The 22,762-nt window shown below is 38.5% G+C and overlaps 2 protein-coding genes across 8 annotated transcripts; one reads left to right on the top strand and one right to left on the bottom strand.

Moving 5' to 3' along the window:
• Positions 1 to 465: 465 nt before the first annotated feature.
• Positions 466 to 3,828, bottom strand: wdr77 (WD repeat domain 77). Its single transcript, XM_067505037.1, has 10 exons — positions 3,465 to 3,828; positions 2,823 to 3,008; positions 2,597 to 2,738; positions 2,433 to 2,482; positions 1,929 to 1,999; positions 1,635 to 1,692; positions 1,379 to 1,450; positions 1,187 to 1,295; positions 1,009 to 1,077; positions 466 to 919 (listed from the first exon to the last, which is right to left on the bottom strand). The coding sequence occupies exons 1-10, from the start codon at positions 3,571 to 3,573 to the stop codon at positions 775 to 777; spliced, it is 1,011 nt and encodes a 336-aa protein (XP_067361138.1). The 5' UTR covers positions 3,574 to 3,828; the 3' UTR covers positions 466 to 774.
• Positions 3,829 to 5,512: 1,684 nt separating this feature from the next.
• pbrm1 (polybromo 1) lies at positions 5,513 to 22,643 on the top strand. Of its 7 annotated transcripts, none has more exons than XM_067504664.1 (30): positions 5,513 to 5,649; positions 7,562 to 7,711; positions 7,836 to 7,933; positions 8,058 to 8,205; positions 8,291 to 8,440; positions 9,618 to 9,734; positions 9,819 to 9,887; positions 9,986 to 10,084; positions 10,172 to 10,257; positions 10,353 to 10,438; positions 10,563 to 10,779; positions 12,000 to 12,141; positions 12,583 to 12,677; positions 12,770 to 13,049; positions 14,228 to 14,333; positions 14,463 to 15,102; positions 15,194 to 15,405; positions 15,495 to 15,677; positions 16,242 to 16,399; positions 16,495 to 16,746; positions 16,845 to 16,990; positions 17,324 to 17,481; positions 17,618 to 17,801; positions 18,032 to 18,233; positions 18,342 to 18,543; positions 18,686 to 18,838; positions 19,383 to 19,538; positions 20,673 to 20,725; positions 21,723 to 21,936; positions 22,229 to 22,643. In XM_067504664.1, exons 2-30 carry the CDS (start codon positions 7,571 to 7,573, stop codon positions 22,390 to 22,392), a joined length of 4,911 nt encoding a protein of 1,636 aa, XP_067360765.1. In that variant the 5' UTR covers positions 5,513 to 5,649; positions 7,562 to 7,570; the 3' UTR covers positions 22,393 to 22,643. The 7 variants fall into 7 exon arrangements, with proteins under 7 accessions (XP_067360765.1, XP_067360762.1, XP_067360764.1 ...); XM_067504661.1 differs by having other exon boundaries at positions 17,324 to 17,490; XM_067504663.1 differs by having other exon boundaries at positions 15,492 to 15,677; positions 19,386 to 19,538.
• Positions 22,644 to 22,762: the final 119 nt, after the last annotated feature.

Below are 22,762 nucleotides of genomic sequence, written 5' to 3'. Positions count from 1 at the left end.
ATCCAGAGCAAAAAAATAAATAATAAATGGGAGGGTTTCGGCAGGAACGTTATCCATCCATGTTCTGCTGTGGTGACCTTTAAAAGGGACAAGCCGAAAGCTGTTTATCTTTGATTCTAAAATCAGGCCAACGTAGTCTTTCAAAGTAGATTTGGGTTATAGGAAGTACATGATTCTATTCATGGTGGCAGTACAAAATGCAAATATAGTGAAGTGATGGAAAGTAAAGAAGTTTTTTTCCACAACAAAGTTCCACAACATTTACCTTCTACTGACAGAGTACATCCACAATGTAATATTATTTACTTGTGTGTGTGTGTTAAAGGGTGTAAGCTCTGGTGCACTGGGAGCTCATACACAATATACAATTGTTCTGTTCTGATCCCCAGTAATCCATTTTCTTCAGATAGGTTTTCACTTGTTGCCTTAAAATAGATTCCAGGAAATACAAAGAAATGTCAAATGTTTTTTTTTAATCACAACAGTAGGTTTCTTTAATGTAAAAGTATGCAATACAAATGGGTTAACTCTAATGTGACTACATATGGATGATGCATGAAAGACAAAGAGACTGTATTGTAGAATATGAATTCACAAAGGTCAGGACAGGGAGCACAATAGTCTAAATGTGTACACATCGGGAGTACGGAGTGAAAAAACTAACACTTTAATCTATTTCTCCTAGTTGACATATAGGTCATTCAACATTTTAGGTACATCACTCAAAAATAGGTTTAATAAGTTTTAATAATTGTCTTGCATCGTTTTTTGCGTCTAAGAGGAGTTGGGAGCTACAACAGCTGGATCCACCGTGTGGTGAAGCACAAGATGATCCCAGCCTACAGTCGTGAGGGTATCAGAGCCACCGTGACGCCAGCTTACACCTTTGACAAAATCTTGGTGTTTCCGATCTCTAAGTCTATAGCAGAAGAAAACATGATTAGTTTTTATTACTTCCCCCAAATATTGCAGAAAGCTGTCCATTTAGTATTAACCACAAAGACTCACATTTCTTGCAGTTCAGAGTTCATAACAGCAAGGGAACAGTCATTGCTAATGGAGGCTAGCAAGGAAGCACTGGGGCACAAAAAAAAAAAAAAAAAAAAAAAGACAAGAAAAACAAAACAGTTATCATTTCATAGAGGAGCTAAGTGAGAGGATAGTGAAGTTGGAAAAGTTTACGTACCTATGTGTGGAGAAGGCAAGCCCATTAACTCTGCGGCTGTGAACATTCTTCACCTGGGCTGGCTCTGTTCCCAACAAATCCTTCACAGTGACTTTACCCAGCTCATCACCTGAGGAGCAATAAGCACGACCAGAACAGAGTGAGTGCCAATTTCATGTCTATGTCCACAAATAGTCTGCTTCTAGGCCTTACCATATGCAATTGTACTTCTGTGGTGGGGGTGCCACGCTACAGTGGTAGGTGAGCAGCTGGGGGACTCGGCATCTGAAACAAAATAAAATAAGAGAGTGATAAAGCTGCAGAATGGGCCCAACAGTCAAAACCCCATTTGGTAACTGGTGAATTGATTATGTGCCATTAATACTAGTTTCCACTGTAGTAAAATTAATGAAAACAACAAAGCAAACATGTCTGAACATAGTAGTTTAAGCTTTGACAAACTGCTCACCTATTTTTGAGGCAGGTTTGTTTGGCTTTCTTCTGTCCCACATCAGAACACGGCCATCCTGAAGGTTGAAGGACAGCAACAGGTTGAGTATGAATGAATATAGTCTGGCAGTTTTCCCTCTGCTCTTTTACTGTTGTTTCAACTTCAATTGTGACAATAGACAATATATTTATTCACATTTCTCCATCACCCATTGTGCAGATTAATGCAGCAAAATGCCCCAAAACTTCTGTATTTATGATTGTAAGTTAGGTGCCCACAAAAGTTAATCTAAACATTTGATAACAATCTTACTTGGCCACAGGAGATGAAGAGAGACTCGTCTGTAGGACTGCAAGCAACACAAGTGACTGGCTGTGTGTGCACTGGAGAAATACATATAATCATTTTTAAAAAAATCATACTTGCCAATCATCTGACCACATTCAGTTTAAAAAACAGTAGACCACTCTATTTTAATTATGATATTTTTACATTAAGTAAAGTTGTATTTATATACATAGCATAGTTCTACACAAATGTGACTCAAGAGCAAATATCTTTTTTTTTAACTTGTGCCTGTATTCTTTTAAAGTTAGGCAAGTGTTGAGTAGTTTGAGAACATTTTAATTATTTAGTAAAACTTCCCTATTTTCCCAAGCATTACAAAAAAATCCTCAGCTCTGCACCAAGTAGATTACTTCTGTTTTCATATAAATTAAAAGAGGTCAGTTCTTTTGTCTTACAGTGACACCAAGTAGAATTTGATTCAATTACTCGTATTCTTCAAAGTGATTTATATACAGTATATAGCCTTACCATTGTAGGTAGTGACAACTGTCTCTTCACTGAGATCCCATACTTTAATTCTATAACAAAAAACAAAGAGAAAAGATCCACTGTGTTAAATGTTTCACATTGCCTATGTTCATTAGTAACACGTCATTTAACTGTGTATGTGTCAGTTAAAAATAGTTTCTAACCGGCAGTCCATACTGCCAGTAACAACACTGCTTGCTCCAGTAATTGGGCTTAGTGTGCTGACAATATGGTCATGCTCTTGTTTGGTGAAACGATTCACAAGCAGCCGCTCATCCTCTGCTAGTTCCCAGAGCTCCAAGGCACCTGTACAGTACAACAAAAGCAGTTTGTCATTCAAGTGCCAGGTGAGGTGCTTGGCTCATAATAGACTGTAAAGTTGTTTCTTACCTGAGTCTGATGCAACAACAATACCCTTTTCTGACACCCATTTGACATCTGTCACACCTGCTTCAGTCTGCACACCAGCTTTGCAGAATCCTTCATTGGGTGCCTGCTCAGGATTGCTGTAGATCCACACAGACCCCTGCCAGCTCCTACCAGTGAGGCTTGAGGCCCCAAGCAACAGGTTGCCATCTGAGAACAGAGTAAATCAAAGGGAAAAAAGCACATTAGTAAAGCATGTTGTTTTAGACGCTATAAGAATTCTTATCCAAGGCAGGGTGGGGAGTGTCAGGTCATTGTTAGGTGAAAGGCAAGCAGTAGTGACTGCCAGACTTTATGAACTCAGTCTGATGTGACAGCATCTCTCCTGGGGTAAGGGTTGCTCAAATGTACCCTAAATTCAATCAATAGAGCAGCTCATTGTCAAGTTGCAAAATTATTTATTGGATTGATTATTATAATTTTCTAGCCAAAAGCACAACAAATCCGTATAGGGTACACCGATTTAATAAAAATAAACTGTGATTTACTTTCTGTTCGACTGTATAAACTTAAAATTTTACTGAAGACACTTGCACATAAAAATGAAAACGTAAACGTGTTTTCATGCACAACGTTCAGCTAGCTCCGCTTGTTAAAGTTACCTACCTGTTCTGTAGTGCGCTGAGCACAGATGCCTCTCCATGCACGCTGGAGCATTAGGGGGTATGTTCCACCGGTTTTCCTTGATCATGCTAGGATCCACGACACCCTTCATCCAAATATCAGACTTATTATCAATTGCTAAAGCTGTGATTTTTTTCAGCTAGCTAGCGTTACCGTTTGCTTTCAGACACAGCAACGTTTTTAGGGTATACTACAATTATACCTCTATATAGCAACTATGTCCGTGTTCGTTAGAAACTTCAATATTTAATGTTGCTAAAGTTGCCGTCTCAGAAATGAATGGATTGAACAGCATCACATGGGACCGATGGACACACACTTCCGGCTCTGTGTTTCTTCTTCACTGGTAATTTTTCTTCTTCTTTACATTTACGTAGCGCTGGTCTCCTTGTAGCTGTAATACTGCCATCTTCTGGGATAAATATAAAATGTTCAATTTTCTTTAGTGGAAATATACTCCCAAATGTATCCTAACGTAAAGATTAAAAAAGCATAAAACAATGCACGAATTACATAAAAGCATATTTTGGGTGAAACTGGGACAGTGGATAAGTGGATGTATTTCACAGTGCAACTTCAGCTAGTGGACCACCACCCTTAATTTATGCTGTGATGAACCTTGATGTGATTGGGAATAATTTATTTCCTTAACGACTGCAGCCCAGCAGACTTAAAAGGCATTAAAACTGACTGCAAATTGTGATGCTATCTCCACCATCTCCACATCGTTGTTGTGAAGTTTTGATGTATGAACAAACGTGTGATGTCTGCCTTGTGCCTTTGTACTCATCTTAGATGGGTGCCCAGACATTGTCAAAGATTTCTCTATTTTTAGACACTGTTACTAACTGTGGACTGATAAATATCTAAAGTTTGTAAGCTTTTAACTAAATTTTTACTAACTCTAACTTTTTTTGTTATCATTATATTACATATTTTGTAGACTGTGAATAATGGAATAATGTATTTGGTGTGGACAAGACCAACAGGTTTAGAATTTTATATTAGTTGAAGATCTGACCACATAACCAAGGGGTAAGACAAAGGGTTAACTTACTTTTTTGCCAAAATTGAGTGTTGAAGGTCAATGCCACATTCTAACCTTTTTGGCCTATGACCCCTTAAAATGACTCAGTGTGAATGTGTGATTCAATCGTCATCAACTCCATATTTCTGGGAATTATGAGCTTTTGAACTGTTTTCAATGTTTTCATTAAGCTGAACTCGATTTGATGTCATGCAGTTATTGTGTTTTATTAGTGATCCAAACTGTTTTCAAATGTTATCAAAACTACTAGTAAATAATAGAATCTCTGAACTAATAAGCTCAGTATTAGTAAGCCTGATTAAATTGTTACCATATTGTTCATATGTGTCTTAAATAGGCCACAACTTCAAATTCTGATTGCTACAGGACTATAAGACTATATAAGAAAACCACTACTTTCCTGTAGAGAACCTGTAACTTGAAAAACACACTCTGCAGCACTCAGTAACATATCAAGAATGCACGGATGTGAGACAAATAATCTATGTGCAAAACCTGCTGCCATGACTGTCTCTCCAAATCATTCATGCAAACATGATGGTGAGAGAAAGGAGCCACATGTATTGGACATGACCCTACAAATATGATGTAAAACAGGATTCATGTCTGTAAAAACGAGTAGTTGACACAGGTGACGAACAGATTTATGTACCTCTGTTTTGTTCACTTAACATCAGGAGATTTAATGGCGATGATAAAATGTGTCAAAGGGAATTTAACTAACAGGAACTGCATTGCACTCGTGCCCTCGGCGACGTCGTTTTGCTTTTGAATCGTCTCCGAGACTGAAGAAGCCACTGGGGATGAGAAACGTTTCAAAGACGAAAAAGGTCCAGATGACATGGGTCAATTTCCAGATGTCACAGATATGGTTTCTAAGTACTAAAGCAGGCGCCACTATACGACCTATTTCTCAAACAGATAAGGGAAAATCAAACGCAAACATGCAAGACGCGCCTATAAGAAATGCGAAACGCTTTTATTCTGAAGTGGAACAAACGGAAGTGGCAGTTGAATTGTTGCTAACTTCACTCTTGTGTCCTTCCGTCTAAAATCGATGAGTGATTGGCATTCTTTATGGTTTAGATTTAAGGGGGTCTCATAACGCGTTAACAAAAGGTAAGCACACATCTCCGTCAAGTGGTGAAGCGAAAATATTTAACATCAAGTGATGTCGGTGCACGTAACAATGGCTTTGTAACGTGAACGTTAGCCGGTGTTACAGTGATGCCTTTGTCTCAGTCTAACTGATGTTGAGGGCTAATCGTTTAGTGTAGCTAATGTTAGCTGCCCTATCCTCTGTACCTGTCCACACTGAGTGACACTCCGTCCCGGAGGTGGACAGCTGCTGCTCGCAATGCTAGCTTACTGGTGATGTGTACATACTGGACTCCAGGCTGTGCGCAGCTAGTTGTCTCCTGGGAGATCTGTCATTTTTTAGTTGGTCAAACGGAGCGACGTTGGTCCTCTTTTGGCAGAAATGTCATTCCAGGTCAAAACAGGAGTTGTCACCTTTATCAACATATATCAAAATAATGTATCTTAAACCTACTGGGAGGCCAAAGGGTATGTTGGAAAAAAACAGTGGATTTTGTCATTCTGTTACTCTACGAGAGCACTTTTATTAAAATCTAGACTGGAAGTGGATTTCTGCTCTCAGGTAAAGTATTTGATTAACTGCTGGGACAGAGGTGAAAGGTGCCCATGTCAGTTTCTTTGGCCCTAGAATATTTACAGTGTCAGTGTTCAATGTATACAGTATGCAAATTACAACATTGAATCATAGTCAATTGAATTTGGCTTTTTTTTTTAACCAATCAGTAAAATGTTTATTTCATTTCGTAGTTAAAACTCATGTCTTCAAGGTGATCGAAATGAATAAAAAGACTGACCGTAAGCGACTGTTTAAGTATTCATCTCCCTCAGGTATTCAGTAGTTACACCTTTGGCATCAATTAAAGCACAGAGCTTGTGTAGATGAGTCTCGATCAGCTTTGCACATTTGAACGTTGCAATTTTTCCTCAGTCTTCAGAACTGTACAAGCTCTGTCAGGCTGCATGGGGATTGTGAGTGAACTTTTCAAATCCACTTACAAATTATCACTTGGATTGATGTCTTGGCTCTGACACAGCCACTCCAGAACAAAACCATTTGTGTTTTACTATGGCTCTATGTTTTGGGTCTTGCTAGAAAGAAAATCTTGTTTCAAGTCTGCTGTCAAAAAGCATCCCCACAGCACAATGCTGCTGGAACCATGCAGCGTCACGATAGTTTGTTTGTGATGATACGGGTTATGCCAAACAAACTGCCTGGTGTTATGGGCAGAAAACTAAATTTCGGTTTTCTCAGCTTAAAGCCTTTTTCCCGTTGACTTCAGAGTCTCTATAGCTGAGAATAAGGCTTCGACTGCTGAAGAACATGGGCAGCAGTTGTCTTCCATCATAGCCGCTAAAGCCTGTAACTCCACAGGAGTCATTAGTGTCTTACTGGGCCTCCCTCACTAGTCCCCTTAATGCCCGGTAACTCCGTTTTTGAGGACGGCCTGCCCTATGCAGATTTATAAGTCTGCCATTTTCCTTTAATTACTTATGATGGATGTAACTGTACTGTAAAGGTTATCACACGCCTTGGAAATTTACACATATCCATCCCCTGACTTATACTTTTCAGTAACACTTTTGTGAAGCTGTTTGGAGTGTTTTTTTGTTCTTGATTGAACAGAATTTGTAAATGCTATGATTGTGTGTAGCATGAAAGACCACTGCCAGCTCTAAATATTGTTGTAAAATCAGTTCTGTAGTAATTTCTTTATGATAAAAGTGATTTTTGTATGGAAATTAGAAACTTTGTCTTGCAAACTCTTCTCTTGAGAACAGAACTATACAGCATCATGTGGTAAGGATTGAAACCTTATCGGCAATTAAGGCTGCTGCAGTGGCTAAGATATTATTACGAAATTATATTTTTTTATAGTTCTGATCCATTTTTCATACAGGGGTATTTGTTTAATGGAATTTGTCTTTATCGTAGAGGTTCGTCATGGCTTTGAAAAGGAGAAGAGCGACATCTCCCTCTAGCAGTGTGAGTGGAGGAGATTTTGACGATAGCCAAAGTTCATCGTTAGTGTCTTCAATTGGGAGAAAGAGGAGAAGGACCTCAAACATACCAACTGTTGATCCTGTAATTTTACAGATTTCAGTTACTGATTTTATACTGTTAGAATGACACCGCCACACATATTGATTAAGCATTTACCATGGGAAAGTTCGTAGATCTTTTTCAGTGTTAAATCTTTGCACTGCAGATTGCTGTATGTCATGAACTGTACAACACAATCCGAGATTACAAAGATGACCAGGGCAGGATGTTGTGTGAGCTTTTCATCAGAGCTCCCAAACGAAGGTAAGAGCAAGGATTGGTGATCATAAATTATGCACTGTATATATAATTCCATTCCCAAAATTCTTCACTATGAGTTGAGTAACATATGCTTTAGACACAGAATTTAAATTCACATTTGTTACAGGAATCAACCAGACTATTACCATGTGGTGTCTCAGCCTATTGACATGATGAAGATCCAGCAGAAATTAAAGATGGAGGAGTATGATGATGTTGAACAACTCACCAGTGATTTTCAGTTGTTATTTAACAATGCTAAAACCTATTACAAGGTAAAAATAAATGCAACAAAGAAAATAAAATTATATCAATGCATAAGTTGGGTTCTTAAAATTAACTTGTATTTCATGCGTTTAGCCGGACAGTCCTGAGTACAGGGCAGCCTGTAAACTATGGGACCTTTACCTGCGTACCAAGAATGAATTTGTTCAGCGGGGGGAGTATGATGAGGATGAGGAAGATGGGTATGATGCACAAGACAACCCTGGAGGGTGCACTGAGGATGAGGTACCGCTACTGGATTTTTAATGACTCTACCAACTGCACTGCTGAAAGTTTTAGATTTTTGTTTTTTAAGGAAAACACTTCTCAGGACCCATAGTAATACTTGTAGACCAGTTTGTGGTGTATTACCAGTGTGTATGCAGTAGACAGATCTGGCTAAAACTCTTTACACTTTACAATAACTACAAATTTCATGAGTCCCTTCTATGAACTGTGAGTCTCACATGTTTCCATAGATTTACAAGATCAGTATCAGGGCTGATAGCAGACCACTCAAGTTTGGTGTTTATAGGTTTTATCTTGTTCACTGTGGCAAGCACAGATTCAGGGCATCCTATGCCACATAACAAAACCGTCACGTAACGTAACCGAGCCCGCTTTTTTTCACATTAGGTGTTTTATTTACATTTATTCACACTCTGTTTCTTCTTCACTAAAAGTAGAGCTGATGTGACTTGCCAAGGGCTCTTATTTTGTTTATTATTTTTCCTAAGAACATTTTCCCAAAAGTGGCTAAATCAAGTTTTAACTTGTACTTAATCTTAAAGGTCAACTTGTATCAGTTTTGAAGCTGAAGATAATTCTTTTCCATTTGACTCTTTCTTCTGTTCAACCACACCCAGTAAGATTGGCTATGGTGACATAACCTAAAACTTCTTAATGTTACTAGAAACTCTGATCACTTAAACATCATGTTAATTGGAGTTTGTCTTGGATACTTTACCTAGACCATGGAGGTTCAATATTTTCTTCCTGATGTCCTTAGAAATTTGTTTTAGTTTCCTTGTCCATATTGACTGTGTTACACAAGATGATAGCAAACAGAAAAGTGGGTTATTTCGTCCATTAAATGGGCTGAATGACTAACAGAAGGACTGAAGACACTTCAGTACACTTCGATTACTTCAGTACACTAGTGATCGAAGACAATAACAAACATCACTATAATTCACTTATTTATCAGCAGTTCTAAGAAGAAATAATAATTTTGTACAGGCTATTAAAGGATAAACAAGAAATTTTTGCTAGTCTTAGATTTTTGTTTAATTCTGTAGGAAATCAAAGGGATGTAGAAATGTATGACGTAAAAGGTGCATTGGTATTACCACTATTAGACACATCTGTACAGTATGGTTGATACATTTCCCAAACTAATTTAGTTGACTTCAAACTTTTTTAGAGTGCACCTATGTGTTTGAAAGAGATCCTTGAGCATCTACTTGATGCTGTAGTATCATACACTGAGCCTACTGGCCGTCTGGTTAGCGAACTATTCCAGAAACTTCCCTCCAAAATGGTATGAGCACATTCTTATGACTTAAAATTATACTACTGAAGTCAGAGACTTGGCTTTAATTTGTAGCTTGTCTTTTTCATTCAGCAATACCCAGACTATTATGCTATCATTAAGGAACCAATAGATCTAAAGATCATTGCTCAAAAGATTCAGGTATGCCTTTACACCCCTTTCATATATATGCATTGCGATTCATAATTTTTTATTGTTGGCAACATTTTGTTGATACAATGTACTTAATATGCTCTTAGCTGGGTCATTACAGGAGTGTCAGTGCCATGGCTAAAGACATAGACCTGCTGGTCAAGAATGCCAAAACATATAATGAGCCTGGATCACAGGTTTTCAAGGTGAATGTATAATTGAAAATATGATTGGTAGTACATGTTATTAGCAGTGTTTGCCATATATACCTTTGACCATCTCCTGTGTTCTAGGATGCAAACACCATTAAAAAGATTTTTGCGCAGAAGAAGTCTGAGATGGAGCATGGAGAACCAATCAAATCCAGCATTCGTATCAGGTACATAGCTAACAACATTGGGACTAATGTGGAAGGATGTAATATTTTGCTTTTAAATCTGTCACTATTTCGCTTTTTCTGTCTGTTTGCATCAGGAATAGAAGGTCTGCCCAGGGAGATCGCCTCTCAGCTATCACCATGGCTCTTCAGTATGAAAGTGATGAGGAAGGCATACTCTCTGGTACGTTTGATTCAATAATAAACAGAAATGTTTGTCAAGGCATTGATTATAAATCTCCTTACAAGGAAATGGTGTAGGCATTGTTGCAGTATAATAGGTTTGTCATACCATCTGTATTTTTCAGGGTCTGTCCACTATGATGAGGGGGAATCTGAGGCAGAGAGTTTGATGTCTAACATGGACATGAGTAACCCAATCTTTCAGCTTTATGAAGCTGTGCGAGGTGCCAGGAACAGCCAGGGCCAGTTGATCTCTGAGCCTTTCCTGCAGCTGCCCTCCAGAAAGGACTACCCCAACTACTATCACCAGATTAGCCAACCCATCTGCCTCCAACAAATCAAGTATGGCATGAAAAGAGCAGACTTGTGGTTATTTTACTTTCAACACAACAACCAGACAAGTTTAACTGTCAACTTTCTTGTGTGGTGTCAGTCACTACAGCATTATAGGACGTATATATAATGTCATAAAATTGTTTTTACATCAACATTTTATGTTATTATACTTAAAAGAATTAAAAAGATATTTCTACAACACTGTTTCTAAAACATTGGAATGCTGTGTGTCAATAAAAACAAAATTCATATAATTGTAAGTCATTTTTAATCTAACTTTGATTGATAATAGTACAAAGATAAATGAAATGTTAAAACTGAGTTATGTGATTGCTTATTTGAATGATTACTGTTAAAATGGATGCCAGCAGTGCATTTCAAAGTGTGTTGGAAACAGGGTTGGAAAATTTTATTACAAATGCAAATGCAAAACAATGTGTTGCTGGGAATAGAGATGCAGTAAAAACTGATAAAATACAACAATGGAAATATTGGATTAGGAATTATGAAAATTATTGGATCTTAGAATTTATAATACAGTAAATATTTGTAAAAGACACTTAACATCCCAAAACAAATTACACAGTACGATATCATGGCCTATGGCTGTATGCGCACAGTTCACCTTCCTGTGCAACTGAGAACACACTATGACATATGCTCCATTCCTGTCTAAACCATAATCACCTCATTGAAATATTAGGGCGGCTGTGACTGTGGTGCAGGAGGTAGAGTGGTCGTCCATCAATCCCACAGTTGTTGGTTTAATTTCTGGCTCCTCCGGTCACGTGTTGAAGTGTCCTTGAGCAAGACACTGAACCCCAACTTAGTTTCTCCCGGTGGGCATTTGCCAGCTACATAGCAGCGTGTGTGTGTGATTGTGAGTGTGAATGGGTGAATGAGAAGCAGTGTAAACAGATTTGAGTATCAATGGGTAGAATAACTAATTTAGCGTGAACTCATGCATACTTTTAAAAAGACTTGCATATCTGCCACCTATTTTAAACGATTTCTATTGGTATGTATTGTAGTGGAAATGATAATATGATGACAAGCATTAAAAAATATATCCATTTCTGTTCATATATTGGACTTTGCTTTTATTTTTTGTTTCATGAACATTTATTTATTTTCTACCCCTGTGGAATAACACACTTAACTTTAAGAGTATTTACAGAATTTCTGTCCTCTCATTTTTAAATGTGAGAGCATGTAATTTCCCACAGGAACAAGATGAAGAACAATGAATATGAGAATGTTGAGCATATTGACTCTGATCTGATACTGATGTTTGAGAATGCCAAACGCTACAATGTTCCACACTCTTCCATCTACAAGCGTGCACTCAAACTTCAACACATTCAGCAGGTCAGTCCCATCTTTTCATTTGTCATAGATTGCGGTTGTGAAGTTTTTTTAGATTTCTGTCTGTGGAAATTCTGAGTCATCCAGTTCATGGTTATCCCATGAGGGCTGTTCAGGGGCAACTGCACTTGCTTGTAATACTTAAAGGTGTTTTAACTCTCATCAGAAAGGCTTCTTTATTTCTAATCAGCTGGCAACACAGCACTACACTACAAGCATGTCCAGTTGCCAATGAATAGAACTTCTGGCATTTGGTTAAATTTGTTTATACATTTGCTGTGGACCTTTTGTAACACCTTGTGTGTGTGTGTGTGTGTGTGTATGTGTGTGTGTGTGTGTGTGTGTGTGTTAAAACCAAAGATGTGGCAGGATTCTGTCAGTTTTCTGGTATTTTTACAAAGTGTTGTAACAATATGAGTTATACATCACCTGTTATTTGTTTAGATGAAGAGAAAGGAGCTTTTACAGAGAGATGATGATGATGGAGACAGTATGCTCTCCTCTGCCACTTCTGACACCAGTAGTACAAAAAGAAAAAGGTGCACTTTGTCATAACTACGTTTCTTTACTTGCCTTCTGTTTTTGGCTTTTTTATGTGTTGAGGCAGAGTTGACTTGCATTTTGTTTCCAGTCACAAGAAGAACACAAAGAAAAACCGAATGAAAGCTCTCTTAGCAGCTGTGACTGAGGCACGTGAAGCTGGTACTGGTCGAAGACTGTGTGATCTGTTCATGGTCAAGCCATCGAAAAAAGACTATCCTGATTACTACAAGGTCATCCTGGAACCAATGGACCTCAGGACCATTGAGCACAACATCCGCTTAGACAAGTACATGACTGAAGATTCATTAGTGGAAGATATGAGGCTGATGTTTCGCAACGCACGACACTACAATGAGGAAGGCTCCCAGGTAAGATATTTAACTTTTCATTTTGTAAGTGTCTGACTTCTCAATCCTTAATGTTTTTTCAGTAGATAAGATATAATGGAGAATAAAATTTTTAAATAGGGTATAATTAAAGGTGTAGTCACTGGTTCCACCAAAGGATTGTCGACATTTCAGTTAACACTTCAACAACTCCCCCTTCACTTTGTGCTCTTTCAGTGACTACGTCCCCAATCTTATTGCACACATGCTGCCACAGCAACAATTGCCCATTTCACATATGAACTCCGGACAATGTCAAAGGAAATCAGCATGGATATTGTCCAGAGTTGGCGTTTTACACACAATGGGAGAAGTGTCCTCATGTGTGAAACGTCTCTCAATTTCCACACAGAAGGCACAACATGATAGAAAACTTAAACTGTGGGAAACAGTGTTTTGTTTTTAGCCATCTATCTTTAAAAAAAAAGAAATTCTTTCACTCAACTACAACAGCAACATCATCACCCCATTTGCTCGCTTTAATCATTTCAACAATTTGCGAGAGAGCAGCATGCTGCACGCATTGGCTCAGGCATATAATATGGACATTGTACTAGGGGGTTGGAAGGATAAATGCCGGATAATGTTGGGTGCGTGTCATTCGGACCTTTGCATTCTCACATACACCCCCTCCTGACAAAGTCAGGAGAATGTCAGAATTCCATTGCATGTGTGAAATTTGCTAATAATAGCAAATACTACAAGAGCTGTTCATGTAAATGTTAAATTTACAATAAAATTGTTACATAAAATGAAATAATCAAAATGTAACACAAAAGACTAAAAAAACGCTGCAGAACACAGATTGGAAAAAGTTAGTTGCGGCAGAATTTGCAAACTGTCAAGTTAGAATTTAAGAGGCAAACCCATCAGTATAGAAGTCTAGCATGTTTGACTAGCTGTTGGTCAATATGTGCACTCAAAAAAGCTCCATTGTTATAAATCTGTCAACAAAAGGAAGCCTCTGCAATCAATCTCTCTCTGTCTGTGCTGTGCCCCAGCATGCAAGCTCCTTTTGACAACTAACTGTAATTATTTGTCAGAGCCAACACTATAAAAATGCAGGAATTGTTCTGTGTGCGCATTGTAGATAAGTAAGTAAACTGTAGCTTTATGGAAATCAAAATCCCCTTATGATGGACCTCTTTGGTGTGTGTAAGGTTTACAATGATGCTGACATCCTAGAGAAGATTATGAAAGATAAACGCAAGGATCTTGGGCCAGCGACCGATGATGATGACATGATGTCCCCGAAGTTAAAAATAAGTATGTCTCTCCATCGGCAAGTTTTTATTTCATTTGATAAAATTAAAGCCAAGTAATTGTGTGGCTTAGTTACCTATAAAAAAGCAAATGATTGGTTCCCAATAACACATACACTTTGTTTGATTGCAGGAAAGAACAGTATTACTCTGAAGAAGTCCAAGTATCTAACGCCTCTACAACAGAAGCTGAATGAACTTTATGAAGCTGTCAAAAACTACACAGACAAGCGTGGCCGTCGGCTCAGCACAATATTTCTGCGACTACCATCTCGTGCTGAGCTTCCTGATTACTATATTGCCATCAAGAAACCTGTAGACATGGAGAAGATCAAGAGTCACATGTTGGCTAATAAGTACCAGGACGTTGATGCACTGGTGGAGGACTTAGTGCTCATGTTCAACAATGCTTGCACTTACAACGAACCTGAGTCTCTGATTTACCGTGATGCTCTGGTGCTCCACAGGGTGCTGTTAGAAACAAGGCGGGACTTGGAGGGAGGAGAGGATGCCAATGTGCCTGATGTGCCCCGTCTCATTCAAGAGCTTATCCGCAGCCTCTTTGTTTCTGTGCTTGGTCACCAAGATGATGAGGGCCGTTGCTATAGTGATTCCCTCGCTGAGATTCCTGCCCTTGATCCTGCAAATCCAGAGAAGCCACGACTCAATTTTGAGATTATAAGAACTAATGTAGACCGAGGACGTTACAAGAGGTTGGATGTATTTCAGGACCACATGTTTGAAGTACTGGAAAAGGCCAGACGGATGAATAGGTAAAATACTGTTTATCATCAAACCATCCTTTGCATTAATTGTTGGTTATTTGTATTAAAGTTAGTGTTACAACTTTTGTTTTTTTTACAGGACTGACTCTGAGATCTTTGAAGATGCTGTAGAGCTGCAGCAGTTTTTTATTCGAATCAGAGATGAGTTGTGTAAGAATGGAGAGATCCTGATGTCCCCAGCTCTCAGCTATACCTCCAAACATCTGCATAGTGATGTGGAAAAGGAGAAGAAAGAGAAGCTACCCAAGGAGTTTGAGGAGGACAAAATCAAGCGGGAAGAGGAGAAAAGGGGTATTCTGTTCTGTGTCTCAATATAATCACAGTGCATCATAGTGTCTTTGTGGTCTTGTATTGCTGAATATATTGTGTCTACCTAGAAGCTGAGAAGAGGGAGGACTCCATCGGTGGATCATGGCAGACCAGCCTGCAGCGCACATACAGTCAGGACTGCAGCTTCAAGGACAGTATGTACCATGTGGGCGACTATGTATATGTGGAGCCTGCAGAGCCTAACCTCCAGCCCCATATCATCTACATTGAGCGCCTTTGGCAAGATGACACCGGTCAGTTCCTTCGCATTGATTAGAGAACAATATTAATCTAAAAAAAAGTATTTACAGATTGTACGAGATTTGTTCACTCATTGTCTTCAGTCAGTCTTAAACATTGCTAAAAAGAGTGTTCATCCTCTTTGGAAGTTTTCTACTTTCTTTAAAGAGATTCACTGTATTCAGGTGATCTCCATTCAACTAGTTGTGTGACTTGGCTTCACTAGCGATATTTAGGAATGAGGAAGCTTTCATTATGCAGCCACCATCCTCTTAGCAGCTATCACACCTTCCAGCAAAATCCTTTTTTATACATTGAAACACTTAAAAGGGACAAATCATTTAAAATGAGTATAGGTTTGGTCATGGGCACAGTCATTAATAAGAAATGTGAAAGCTTAAAAATCACTTGATTCCAAAATTGAAACACTGGAAGGTAGTCCCACATCATGTGAATGAAGGTGCAAGGAACCTTCATGGAACACTGTGCAGAGTGGATTATTACATTTTCTCAAAATATGCATCTTACAAAGAGTTAAATCGTCCCGTTATGGCTTTTTCCAACTATAATAAATGCAGGTGAGAAATGGCTGTATGGATGCTGGTTCTACAGGCCAAATGAAACATTTCATCTTGCCACAAGAAAGTTCTTGGAGAAGGAAGTCTTTAAGAGTGACTATTACAACAAAGCTCCAATCAGCAAGATTCTGGGCAAATGTGTGGTCATGTTTGTGAAGGTAAGTGCTATCCTTTTCATCTGTATTATTAAACCATAGTAGTTTGCAGTGTAGATTGAGCATTGACTAAGCCTTTATTACATCTGGACTTTTAGGAGTACTTTAAACTTCACCCAGAAGGCTTCAGACCAGAGGACGTCTATGTCTGTGAATCACGTTACTCTGCCAAGTCCAAATCTTTTAAGAAGATCAAGATGTGGACCATGCCCCTGAGCTCAGTTCGCTTTGTTCCCAGAGAAGTACCCCTACCTGTGGTACGTGTGGCATCTATGTTTGCCCCTAAACAAGAGGAGAAACCACCAGAGATCCCTGATGAAAGCAAACTCACAGATGGTATTGTAGATAAGGTAAATGCCAGTTTCTTTCTACAATTTCTACAGAAATTGAATAAATATACACATACAAAGTTGCAGATTACTGTTAAAAAACAATTTTTTATTTGCAGGAGAGGGAGGACGTTCCAATGGAAATGACAAATGGGGAGCCAGGGTGCCAGTACTACGAGCAACTCTGCTACAACAACTTGTGGCTTAAAGTGGGAGATTGCGTCTATATTGGTTCTCATGGACTAGTGCGCCACAGAGTGGGCAGGTGGAGTTATCACTTTTTTATGTATTCCACTACATACTTTACAAATTTTCTTTGTTACCTTTCGCTTTTTTAAATAAATGCATCATTTTAAACGCATTGATCCAATTTGTTGTGAAGGGCCCTAGTGCTTTTCTTTTAAGATGTCCGTGGAAAAACAATCACCTTCTTTCTGTTAGTCACGAGCATATAATTTGTATATTGATATGGTCAGAAATAATAGAACACAGAGGCCTTGTATCAATGGCACAGCAGTGTCATAGTAATTTATCTGTAAATAATTCTCCTGATTTCCACCTCACATGCAGCTCTCTTTCTTTATTTTGCATTGAACAGAATTGAGAAAATGTGGATGCGAGATGGAGCAGGCTATTTCTTTGGTCCCATCTTCATCCATCCAGAGGAAACAGAGCATGAGCCCACTAAGATGTTCTACAAGAAGGAAGTGTTCCTTAGCAACCTGGAAGAGACATGTCCCATGACCTGCATCATAGGTATCATAGGTATTCTCACAGTACACCTTGTTAAACTGAATTCAGGATCTGATATTCCAAAAGTATTATTTAATGTTTATAATCTATTGAAATTTTTAATTGCATTCCTAGAATAAGTCTTTTATTTTATTTACAGGAAAGTGTGTGGTGTCATCTTTTAAAGACTACTTGTCATGCCGGCCAACAGAAGTGCCTGAAGAGAATGTTTTGCTCTGTGAGAGTCGCTACATTGAGAGTGAGAAGCAGATGAAGAAGTTTAAAGGTCTTAAGCGCTTTTCACTCTCTGCAAAGGTTGTGGAAGATGAAATATACTATTTTAGGTAAGCAAAATGTACATAAATGTATATGTCACCATTAGCAGGTGGAAAGGAATGATAAGCAAATCAATGATGTAAACATGCACTTGTCATAAATTCACTGTTCCCTTATCATTAATGCCTGTTTTCAGTTTAATGAACAGAGCACTTTTATTCCCTTCAACTATTTACTCCTAAATGAAAGAACAGGTGGATATCTTCAACAGTAGATATTTTTTAAATAATTGTCACAGGAAGCTCATAGTGCCCCAGAAGGAGCCATCCCCTCTACTGAACAAGAAAATTGAGGAATTGGAGGCTAAGTTTGCTGACATGACAGATGAGGAGCTAGAGGATCTTGGGGAAGACGATGGCGAGTTAGGGGACCAGTCTCTTCCTCAGATGCAATCTTCTATGTCTAGTGACATGGATATCATGCCTTACACTCCTCCACAGGTCCAGATAGAACAATTTCATTAATAATGTAAAATTCTATCTCTCAAACAAGTCAGTATTTACAATCTATAGAGTATTTTCTAAATGGCTTTCTGTGTATGGCTGCAGTCCACACCAAAATCCATAAAGGGCCTGTCAAAGAAGGAGGGCTCAAAGCGGAAGATCAACATGAGTGGTTACATCCTGTTCAGCAGTGAGATGCGAGCGGTCATCAAAGCCCAGCACCCGGATTTCTCCTTTGGGGAGCTTAGCCGTCTTGTGGGCACAGAGTGGAGGAACCTGGAGAGTTCCCGGAAAGCAGAGTATGAAGGTGAGGAGAACCTTTTCTTACCTTTAATGAAATTATTATTTTTTAACAAACCAATCAATTGTAGTAGTGATACAGTTGTTTGTAAATTTAAAGTAAAGTTTAAACATTATATTAATACTATATTTGTCTTAATTTGTTGTAGAGCGTGCAGCCAAAGTGGCAGAGCAGCAGGAGCGTGACAGGACCCATCATCAGACGTCCCCTAGAGCAGGTACCCCAGTAGGGGCACTGATGGGGGTGGTACCTCCTCCAACCCCCATGGGGATGCTAAATCCCAGCATGACGCCTGTGTCAGGTAACCCCTCATGGATGCAGATGGACCCCCAGTCTACACTAGTGGCAGGAATAAGAAGCTGAACTACTAGATTGATTTTCTGTTGTTTGTTTTCTTTTTAAGTTCCCTAATCACAGCCATTTCAGTGTTTTCATGACTTTGTATGTCGCCTCTAACATGATTTCACCTGATTAAGCCCAAACCTTGATTGGTGTACAACACCCTTTATAATTCCATGCCTCCATTACATGGACTCCACATGAACTAGCATTTATTGGCCATTTAGCCAACTATACAGATGGTCTGCATTTGAATGGAGAACAAGACAGGAAAAAATTCCTGCACACCATTTAAGGATTGTGACTCAAAATGAATCAGTGCTTTAACATAGTACACATGCACCAAATTGTTTTAATTGTTCATTTCTCTGCCTTTTTACTTTTGTTCATCCCCATTGCAGTGGTCTGTACTATATATTAACATATTAATGCATGCTTGGTAGTTAAATAGTGCATGTTTGACTGATGCATGTTGCTGCTTTGTGTTACTACTATCCCTCCCTAAGAAGGTGTGATGGGTGCATATAGGTCAGCTATGATGCCCCCACAGGGCCATGTTGAAGGCATGGTTAATATCCCTGCCATACCACCACATCACGTGCCTGTCTATCCCCAACATCTTCTTCCCATTATGTTTGGGTTTCCTGGAACGCCATACTTTGGTAAGAGTGCTATCATAGCCACCCCACCTGTCACACAGTTTCTTCCTGTCTACCAATTTGACTTGCTGGAGGGGCTACCTGTACCAATAGGCTAAGGTCCTTAAAGGATAAGGCTGGTAATCCTATATATTTTGTTAAGAAATACCATAAAGATACTAAAACCAATAATGAATTGTGTCTACTAACTGTAGGTTCTATGAACTTCCAGTACCCGAATTAGCTTATGTGTGTGTTGCAGAGACCTCCATTGTTATCTGAAAACTACACATTGATAAGCCTGAAGTGGTGTTTTCTGTTTAAACAAGTTTTCTGTATCTCATTCTGCCACATATGATAAGTTTGTCACAAATTCAGTCTTTCCTGTCTTTATAGCTCCTGCAGCATTGGCTCCAGATTATCCCAATCAATAAAAATTACAATACTTTATCTGCCTTATCATAGCTGAACACTGACTGCAGCTTTACCACCAGACTCTGTAGGTTGGCTTTGCTATCATTTGGTGGATTGGTTTTAGCTTCTGCTGTTTCGCTCTTATCTTGTCTCTGTTGTCTTTCCAAATCATGTTATAACTATAATTGATACTTTATTGATCTCCATGAGGAAAGTTTTGTTGGACAGCTGTATATAGACGATGTGCTACTACTGGGGTTACTTGGGTGTCTTCTCCAGGGAACTGGAGATGATCCACCAACACAGGGATTCATGAGTTGTTGCTCTACCAAATGGTCAGAGCAGTGCAATAGAAAGGTGTATTTCAACATGCAGAGTGACCTTAAATAGTCTTGGAAGTTACTTATAGATAACTGACTGTGCACATATTTACAAAAATACAAAACAAGTCACCTAGTGCAATGGTGTGTCACACTGATGTGTTTTTAAGAATAGAGGCAATTCATTGCTCTAGTATCTTCATGGGTTTCATTAACAATTACAAACATAGTGACAATCTAAACTAGCTATTTAACTTGATTAATAGTCAAGAGCATATATTTTCAATCAGCGTTTGTTTCAACATGCAAAAAGTAAATCTGATTTAATTATTCCCATTCCTAAGTGTGAATTAAAATTACAATATTGGAGTTTGCATGCCTACTGCACTTTTTAACAGTGTCTTTATTTTAAATATCCCCAAAGGTGTCAATGGCATGGGATGTGGACCTGGAGCAGGAAATATTCATGGACCCCAGGTAATCTATTGGGCTCTGAAAAAAAATTGTCATTGCAAACTATATGTAAGATCAGAGTTTAGGTGCATGGTACTGCCTTGATGCAGACCTTTGTGGTGTGAGTGCATAGACTCTGAGATACTGTAATGAAATTGATTAGGTAATTTTCATGTCAAGCTATTTTTTAAATATTGTTTGAATTGTTGAGAGTGAAGTCCAGTGCTATTTAAGCATTTCTTTTTGTTTTGTCAAATGTAATCATGTTAAAAGCAAACCTTGTGTTAAAAGCCTCTATCAACAGACCACATACAACCAATCTTAATAGGTGCTTCCAGACTGGAAGATCTTCTTCATACTTCTTAGATCCATAACCAGAAGTTCCCCCTTTTCGTGTGTCTAAACCACAGGAACCACAAACCCTGTTGTATTTGAGGAGTTCTGTTCTATTAAATTTTGATTTTATACAAAAAAGCTCTAATTTAGAATTAGAAGATATGGTTACTTTATCCAAAAGAATTAATTTAATTGAGATCTCATGATGTAGACCTCAGATCATGATGATCTCAGCAACCTTCAGCCCAGCTCCTGCGAGTGAGTGAATGGTGTCCGCTTTTATTCCTGGGGAGGCGAACAGTCTATTTTTCAGCAAACTGTGCTTGAATTTACCACTGACTTGTGTTCATAGCATTTCAAAATAATTAACTTTGGAAAACAAAAGGTTTTTGAGTCTAAATATGACGTGTTACTGCCCTTTGCCTGAAAGGAAAGTTGACAAAACACGTTTTATTGGGTATTATGAAGTGGTACAGACTCACAACAAATCAATATATAAATGTATAAATGGATACAGACTGTCAGCTAGCCCCCATTACTTTTGGTGATTTGAATACAAGCTGAAAAAAGGCCCTAAAGGGGAATAGTTCTGGGAGAAGCTTTCCAGGAGGTACTCCATAAATTAGAACTGTTGGTCCAGAAGTGCCTATTGAGAGAGATAATCAGGTTCTAATATTTTTATTAGATGGGTTTGATGGGCCCAGGGCAGCAGGCTCCACCACCATATCCAGGACAAAGTCAGATAGGACAACCTGCACTCCAGCAGCCGTCCACCCCACTGTTTGTTTCCCCACCAGCCAAGTCTCAACGATTGCTGCACTCTGAGGCATACCTCAGATACATCGAGGGTCTTACCGCAGAATCCTCTACCATTAGCAAGTGGGACCAAGCACTCTCAGGTGAATTTTGTATTTACCAGTATTTAAATCTACTATTTAAATAACATTTTAATTGCACAAGCTAATAAAGTTTATATATCTATGTACTTCTGTGTCTTAATTATTGAACTTTTTTTAGTTCAATAAGCATAATTGGAGCATTAATTCATTCTTATATGTAGTTGGACTCTTTGATGGGCTAAACACATAAATTGTTGACTGAAAAGCAGTCAATATTAAATACCTTTCATCAACAATTAATAAATTATTCCAAATGACATTTTTTAATGTTCATCTTTTTATGCTATTTCAGTTCAAAAACAAGATGTGCGTCTAACAAAAGAACAAGAGAGCAGATTGCCATCCCATTGGCTGAAGAGCAAAGGGGCCCACAAAACAATGGCAGATGCACTTTGGCGACTCAGAGACCTGATGCTGCGAGACACACTTAACATCCGTCAGATGCACAACATGTAGCATGGTCAAATTACGAGCCTCTGTTCTCCAACCTGTGAAACAGGAAGAGGGTTAAGCTCGCTAAAAGTGTTCACTTGGTGTTGTCATTACAAAATGTGTTGTATTCACATGAGCTGCTTTCTGTGATAAAGCTGTTTTGTTTAATGTTTCAGGCTAACTGTTCTAAGTGCATTATTGTTAAGATTGTCATTCTGTGAGGGATGCCTTCATGCTTTCATCATTAAAATGTGAACTGTTTGTAATTACTAAGACCTTTATGTTGACGTTTGAGATGCTTCACTTGTAAAGAATATTCTATGAGCCACATGTAAGGTTCAGAAAACATCTATACTATAACATATAGTATAAAAAATTAATAATACAAAAGATT

The sequence above is a fragment of the Channa argus genome, chromosome 5, assembly GCF_033026475.1.
Source record: "Channa argus isolate prfri chromosome 5, Channa argus male v1.0, whole genome shotgun sequence".
In the NCBI taxonomy this organism is placed as follows: Eukaryota; Metazoa; Chordata; class Actinopteri; order Anabantiformes; family Channidae; genus Channa; species Channa argus.
This window is presented reverse-complemented; position numbering and strand designations above follow the sequence as displayed.

Bases quoted from the DNA above. Each gene is read 5' to 3' on its own strand.
- wdr77 (XM_067505037.1), bottom strand. From the start codon at position 3,573: ATGAAGGGTGTCGTGGATCCTAGCATGATCAAGGAAAACCGGTGGAAC. The intron at 2,483-2,596 runs GTTAGAAACTAT...TTTTTGTTATAG, and splicing joins ACTGGCAGTATGGACTGCCG to AATTAAAGTATGGGATCTCA. The intron at 2,000-2,432 runs GTAAGGCTATAT...GTATTTCTCCAG, and splicing joins AGTTGTCACTACCTACAATG to TGCACACACAGCCAGTCACT.
- pbrm1 (XM_067504658.1), top strand. From the start codon at position 7,571: ATGGCTTTGAAAAGGAGAAGAGCGACATCTCCCTCTAGCAGTGTGAGT. The intron at 10,439-10,562 runs GTACGTTTGATT...TGTATTTTTCAG, and splicing joins TGAGGAAGGCATACTCTCTG to GGTCTGTCCACTATGATGAG. The intron at 18,544-18,685 runs GTGAGGAGAACC...AATTTGTTGTAG, and splicing joins CCGGAAAGCAGAGTATGAAG to AGCGTGCAGCCAAAGTGGCA.